The sequence below is a fragment of the Hippichthys cyanospilos genome, chromosome 22, assembly GCF_059441005.1.
Source record: "Hippichthys cyanospilos isolate Australia breed blue-spotted pipefish chromosome 22, RoL_Hcya_1.0, whole genome shotgun sequence".
Lineage (NCBI taxonomy): Eukaryota > Metazoa > Chordata > Actinopteri > Syngnathiformes > Syngnathidae > Hippichthys > Hippichthys cyanospilos.
In genome coordinates this window covers 6011229-6018310 of record NC_142390.1, presented here as the reverse complement: position 1 = coordinate 6018310, position 7082 = coordinate 6011229, and the positions used below count along the sequence as shown (strand labels likewise).

The following is a 7082-nucleotide window of genomic DNA, read 5'->3' as shown; positions in this document are numbered from 1 at the left end:
GGAAGTGACGTCAGAGAGACGTCTTAAAGGGGCCTCGCACAGGGTGGTCGACCCCACATACACAAGTTGCGCCAGTTTGCCAAAAAAAAACACAAATATTAAATGTTAGTCATAAACGCACACAGTTGACGTAAATATAGGTTTTTATTCGATTCACGGTGTTGTTTCATATTTCAATGCTAAACTCGGGTTATGCTCGTCGGCATCGTTAAATCGCAATGGAAAAAGCGGATTTCGTTTGCTTTCACGGGCAGAAAATGAATTTCTATTATTCAATTTAAATTATTTACCGCTAGATGGCAGCCTCCAGTCTCAAATGTGATTTTGAATGACTTTCCTGCATTCTCCACTAGAAGGCGGCATAGCACTTAGAATTTACAATGAAGTGCTTTAAAGTCCTACTGTAGATTTCCCGTCGATACGTTACGTAGTTTAGGCAAATAAACGTAATCAGGCACAAATATAAATTATACTTATTACGATAGTCCTTCAACATGCAAGGAGGCACCAGTTGCCATGACAACAAAAGCTCGAATAGGCTTGAAACTTGACCAGGCCTTCTAACCTTTCACACGCACAATATGTGTAACCCGAATAAAGTCAAACGTGGATGTGGACAATTTATGAATACCTCAGACCACATTGAATCCGTAACGCAAACTCCAGGAAACAATTCGTCTCATTAAAAGCGTTAAGCAGCTATCACGCACGCGAGAAAATATCTTAGGGCTTACCTCAGAATGTCGGTGGTAAAGTACCAGGAAGGCAGTGGAAAAAATATCAGAGACCGGATCAACTCCATAACCTTGTAAGGTAACGATCTTATCTGCGCTCGTTATTATTATTCTTTCATTTCTAAGACAAAAACAAACAGTAAGTACAAATTCAAACATCTTTAATTTGAACAGATTTGAACTCCAGTGTCTTAGAACCATAAAAAATAAATATACATCGTAACAAAAAAATTTCCAGTGTCCGAACATTACAAAAATAAGAACATATGAACAATATTGATCAACCAGGCAGAACACAGGTGGAAACGCGACGAAGGCACCTTGTGAGTGGTAAACATAACTTCAAAGTTTAGCTGCGAGGTGGACTGTACTGGAGACACCGGGCCGGGAACGGGCAGAATCTTCACAAGTGTGAGGAATGGGTTTTTAGTGCTTCAACATGTCCATCCTTCCATTAGTGCTCGCTTTCAACTGAAAATGCGTTGCGACGGCCTCAACGCTCATCTCCTCACAGTTCAAGTTTGATTGGAGGAACAAAAAAAAAATAGATGTATTCCTGACATCTTCTCAAAAAATCCGAGAGCTTTTCAAAAAAACAAAAGGAGCACTTGGTTGAAATCCTATCGGACTAACGTGTTTCCTACCAGTAACATTTTGCGATACATTCCAAAGGGGGAAATCTCCATCTTCACAGCTTCTTCTCCCCGTTTATTCTTATTCCTTTTATGCATTTGGCACTCAGGTTCCATCATCTTTCCTCTCTTTTGTTCCCTTTATCGCTCCTCTTTTCCTTCTGCTGGATAATACTGATCTCTGGAGAAATTGGACCAATGGAATACCGACGTTGGGTGGACGCGGGTCTCCCAGGGTCCGGTCTCCTCCTCTCATAACGGCGGGCTGGTCTGGATGTCCCTAACAGGTCAGATCGAAGTCTCGTTACTGCCGCTGTTAATGTAAAGAGGAGGTTGCGGGATTTTGGGGAGGGGGGGGGGGGGGGGTGCAGGGAGGAATAGGGGGAAGCGGGGCGAATGCAAAGAGGTGAAGGGAAGTGCTCATGCGGTGTTAATTTGCCATTGAAATGAGCTCCAAACACGTTAGCATTTTAGCTTAGCAGCGAGCGAAAGCTACTTTCAAATTAGTCCGATGTAGCTTTGTGCTAAGCTAAGCTAAGCTTTGTGCTGCATGGTCAGCTCGAATTTAAAAAAACCAAACATATTTTCGTACTATAAGGCGCACCTAAAAATCTTTCAATTTTCTCAAAAGATGACACTGGGCCTTATAATCCGGTGCGCGTAAACCGGTTGTTTTTGTTTTTGAGAGGCGGAAAAAAAAAAATTCCATTTCAGCTATAAACGTATTGTTTACAATAAAAAAATAAAACAACCTGTTTGCAATTTTAGTCTTTTAAAATAGTCTTTTAATGTAATCAAGAGGTATTTTTTCCTACTCTTTAGATAATACTTTCCACAAATCATCTTTATTCCAAATTTTTGATGAAAAGGTTTGACTGACTTATCTGATGTGTTTGTTGACATTCGCTTTAGCGCAGCTCCACCTAGTGGACGCATAACGCAACCCTAGCCATTACTTTAGCTTCTAATCTATGCACCTTATAATGAGGTGCACCCTATTTATGAAACCGGTTTTAAAATATACCATTCATTGAAGGTGCGCCTTATAATCCGGTGCGTCGTATAGTGTGGTAAATACATTAAATTAAAACAACAAATCAGCAGAAGATGCTTTATACTATCTTCTTACATTTTGCTATTTCTTTTTTTTTTAGTCTTACCCGACCTGGTGTTTTTACTTTACCTTGCCACATGCAAAATAAATGGACAAATAACAAAGAGCAAGAAGAAAAATAACTATAAAAAGCTATTATTTTTCCCAGTTTAAAAAAACAACAACATTTTTTCCTTTGGTTAATAAGAAATGAAGCGTTGTTATGGGTTAATATGTGCAAAGTTATGCAAAAACATGCAATAAAAAAACACACTTAAATCAGAGTTAAAATAAACATAATAAACTAATCAAAAACATTGCTGCATTTCATATTACCAAGATGTACTCGAATAAATCTTACTTAATTTTATATTTAACCTAGTTTTCACAAAAGCTGGTATCAGTAGACTTTCACCAGTACTCGATACTTTAAATTATGGCCGATGTCAATAACAATTTTCAATATAGCTGCTTGCATCTTGAAATGATTAAATAAAATGCACGTTCAAAAAAAGTTATAAAAGACTAAATGCACAGTACTTAAAGGGGGTCAACCCAAACATAAAATGTCTATGCACCCCTAACTAGTCTCAAAATGTCATTCAGATTAATATTGCATTTGTGAAGTCTGAATCAAGCAATAATAGCTCAGAAAATCATAACTTTGGTCATGTGACATTTGCAAAATGGCCGACGCCAAAATATATCCTGTTTCGACAAGCAAGGGTTATTTTAAAGCCAATTTGGGGGTTGACTCCCTATTTAAGCAATGCATTTTTTTTACATACCACTAGAGGGCGCACATGTTTACTCATATTAAGGTTAAGGTAGCTACTCACTCAGAGTCTATTCCGTTGCCGCCGTTGACCGTCCCCGACTTCAAGTGCATGGCCATCCCGCCGTTCGCGTCGCGGTAGACGCCGGCGTGCGGCGAGCCCACGGCGATCTGCGGCCGCGGCGCCAGGGCCGGTTTGACCAGCGACCCGTTGCCGCCGTTGCTGCCGTGGCGACCGCCGTCGCTGGAGGCCAGCGAGGGCCGGCGGGACGACGGCGCCATGATGTTGACTGATGTCGGGGACGGCGAGGTGGCCACGTTGTAGTTCGGCGGCGGCGAGGTGATGGTGGGCGGGTTGTAGTCGCTCAGCTTCTCCCGGAGACGGTTCTTCATGTTCTTGTCGGTCAGGGGTGGCGGGTAGCTGATCTTGTTCTTCAGGATACCTGGGATAACCGGAAAGTTGACTTAGTTAGCATATTTTCCTCTCGGCACTCTGCAAAAAAAAAAAAAAAAAATCTTGTACCTTTTCTCTGTTCTGGCGGTTGGTTGCTATATGTCTGACCCGTGGGCGTCATGGCGTCCTGCCTGTCTCTTTCCTGAGGCGTCTCGCTGTCCCGGTCCCCGATGTGGTTGATCTTGCTCTCCGGGTGCAGCTCCACATTCACTTTGGTCTCCACACGCAGCCTCTCCGGAGCGCTGGGGTCCTCACTGTCACTGGCTGTGGTGGCGTCCGTCGGCCAGTACGGCGCCACGTGATTGGATACTGAGTCCACTGGAGGAGGACCAATAGGAATTATGCACTAATACACATGTTAAAAGCATCGTTGGAATCAGGCGGAATACCTATTTATGAATTTGAAATAGGAATATATATTACGTCATGATTAAGAGTATTAAGACTTCCAGCCTAAGCCAATCATCGTCGTCACTGAAAGCCTCGCAAATGTCATAAGTTGGCCGTGAGCACCCACCCGTTGGTTTTGGGGTGTCAACACAAAAAATTCTATTGTGCCCCATTTGCAAGTTACCGTTGAAAAGATTAATGCAAAAAAAATCAGAGGAAATACATGATAAAACATTGTATTTTCAATATGTCGGAATTACCAATGTTTCTAATTTTGAATGGCAGTAAATGAGCCTGACATGGGCTTGATTTAGAGTCAAAATCAATCAATCAATGAAATTTTACTTTCAGTCTGCCGTGCCTTCCAAATGCTTGCAAACGGGAGGTGGAGAGGTACACCCTATAGATGTCAAATTTAGCCCATGTCAGGCTCATTTACTGCCATTTAAAATTAGAAACATTGGTAATTTCCGACATATTGAAAATACAACTACCTTTAGGCGTGCTGTGAACCGGCTGCCTCTCGTTGTTCCACTTGGGCTTGATGTCGATGTCGTCGTCCTCGCTGTCCGAGGAGCGAGACGAGGCGTAAGAAGAGCTGTTCTCATCCAACGACAGCTCACTGTCCGAGTCGGAGTCTGGCGCGAAGCGGGACATCGGTGAGATGAAACCTTCTTCACTTTCGATTCCGTGACGACGAACTCACCATCTGCCTTGGAGCCACTTCTGTGGAAGAGAGGCCCGTCGAGATCGGTGTGTCCTTTGGCCATCGCTGATGAGACGCTGGGCTTCTGGCCCGATTCCTCCCTGCTCAGACCGAGAAAAGATAGAGATGGAAGAAAATGATCTAAGATCATAGATATGTCAGTTGGTGCATTCTTTCCTCGCCACCTGAAGCCGAGGAGAATTTGTCTCGAGGACAAATACGTTCCTGGCGGCTCGCCTCTTTGGGATGGCGTACAGCAATATCCGCAAGGACAGATATGCATGCGCGTGCCAGTCATAAATTCCCCAATCTCGTGCCTACATCTCCCCTGCTTGTTTGGTACCAGGCGGCACGCCGCGTCTAACCTCCTGCGGCACCCATTAACCTCTGGGCCAGCTCATATTCCCCCAATGACAGATTTACAAGCACAGGCCTAATCTAATACCTGTTTAACCGCTCTGGAAAGAATCTGAAGCTGGTGGACCAGTGTCCCGACTCACCGTAAATCCCAGAAGCCACAATTTTTTTTGAACGGCTTTTAACATAATGCGGTTTATTTATGAATTTTTACCACCGTGTTTCAAGCGATCATTACATTTACCCGGTCTCATCACATCTGACCAATGAAATACCCGACACGTCAGTGAGCTCACACATGCACCATAAATCACAGACTATAAACCACAACTTGTTTTGAACGGCTTTTAACGTAATGCGGTTTATTTATGAATTTTTACCGCCGTGTTTCAAGTGATCATTACATTTACCCGGTCTCATCACATCTGACCAATGAAATACCCGACACGTCAGTGAGCTGACACATGCACCATAAATTACAAACTATAAGCCACAACTTGTTTTGAACTGCTTTTAACATAATGCAATGTACTGTAGTTCTGAATTTTTACTGTAGTCTTTGAAGCTATCATTACATTTACCCGGTCTCGTCACATCTGACCAATGAAATACCCGACACGTCAGTGGGCTTACACATGAAGCAGAATCTGGGTGGCAGAAAGCAAGAGGAGGAGAGAGAGCGAGACGAAGCGAGAGGACTAAAAGACGTGGTGTGTTTAGAAACTAAGAACAAAAAAAAAAAGCATCTTTGGCTGAGTTTATTGAGCTATTAGCGATCGTGAGACATGCATTTAGAGTGCAAGCGGCCATGCGGTCAGTGTACCTCCTGCGTGCGTACGCCAGGTAGCTGCTGCGGCTCTTTCCTGACCTGAGCGTGCTGTCCAGCGAGACGTTGGACTCGCCCATGGCCGCGTGGTACATGTGCCCCTCCTCCGTGTTGTTGCAATTGAGGGAGCGCTACCAATGACGGCGGACGATCAGCAAAAAAAAGGACAAAATAAAGAGTGGAGAATGCGAGCGGTAACTTACTGTCAGCAAAGAAGCCCGCGGGGTGCCCGTCTCCTCCGGGAAGTTCTTCTTCCCCGTGAAGACGTTCTTGAGATGCTTCCTGACGTCTTTGTTGAAGATGATGTGGAAGAAGAAGATGAAGACGCCCTGCGAAATGGCGGCAATTGTGGTCAAGGTCTCAAACTCAAAGTCAAGCCTTCAAATTCTAATGCTCTCGAACAAAATAAGAGGTTGAAAATTTCACGCTATTTTCCCTTGAAAATGTGGAGCTGTGATTGGAGATATTGCATCATAAAGCATCATCCACACCATAAAGCTGACTGAGGAAATAACTTTGAAATAACCAAATGTTTGACTGGTACTGTAAATCTGTCGTGAATTTTTTTCCTAAAATTACGTATTTTAGCTGGAATATGCCAAAAAATGCATTTTTTGACGACAGTTTTATTTTTAGATGAAATAAGGACTCAATTGTAGCAAAAGTAGGGCTGTCACAATTTAATATTTTTTAAAATCGATTATTCTATCGATTATCTCCGATTAATTGAATACAATATCATTTTGCATTCAAGTGTATTAGGAAACTTTTTTTCCTCATTTAGAGATTATTAACCTTTTTTATTTTTAATTGTTTGGTTATTAAAATAAACTATAAAATATAAAAATAAAAATAAAAATAAAAATAAAAATAAAAATAAAATAAAATAAAATAAAATAAAATAAAATAAAATAAAATAAAATAAAATAAAATAAAAAAATAAAATAAAATATTTTTACATCATTACTTTGATCTTGTATAAATTAAACTTCATTCTTGAAAGAAAATAAGACTTTCATTAAATTCTGACTTGTTTCAGGCCAACTTTTTAATTCTCATAGAAATTAGAGATCGAGTGTATATTTTTTGTGACTATTCTCCTCAGTTCTGAAATT

General features: G+C 41.7%; 1 protein-coding gene across 4 annotated transcripts in view; it reads right to left on the bottom strand.

Moving 5' to 3' along the window:
* Window positions 1–878: 878 nt before the first annotated feature.
* celsr1a (cadherin EGF LAG seven-pass G-type receptor 1a) overlaps window positions 879–7082 on the bottom strand; it is a 55001-nt gene continuing 48797 nt past the window's right edge. For 2 of the 4 annotated variants that reach the window (XM_088406349.1, XM_088406352.1), the window contains 7 exons: window positions 6171–6296; window positions 5965–6098; window positions 4785–4885; window positions 4573–4716; window positions 3758–4006; window positions 3299–3677; window positions 879–1646 (listed from right to left, as the gene is read on the bottom strand). In XM_088406349.1, the coding sequence (XP_088262475.1) occupies window positions 1619–1646; window positions 3299–3677; window positions 3758–4006; window positions 4573–4716; window positions 4785–4885; window positions 5965–6098; window positions 6171–6296 (1161 nt within the window). In that variant the 3' untranslated portion in view covers window positions 879–1618. Of the gene's footprint in view, window positions 1680–3298; window positions 3678–3757; window positions 4007–4572; window positions 4717–4784; window positions 4886–5964; window positions 6099–6170; window positions 6297–7082 lie in introns of all 4 variants that reach the window. The other 2 variants (XM_088406350.1, XM_088406351.1) reach the window with 2 other exon arrangements.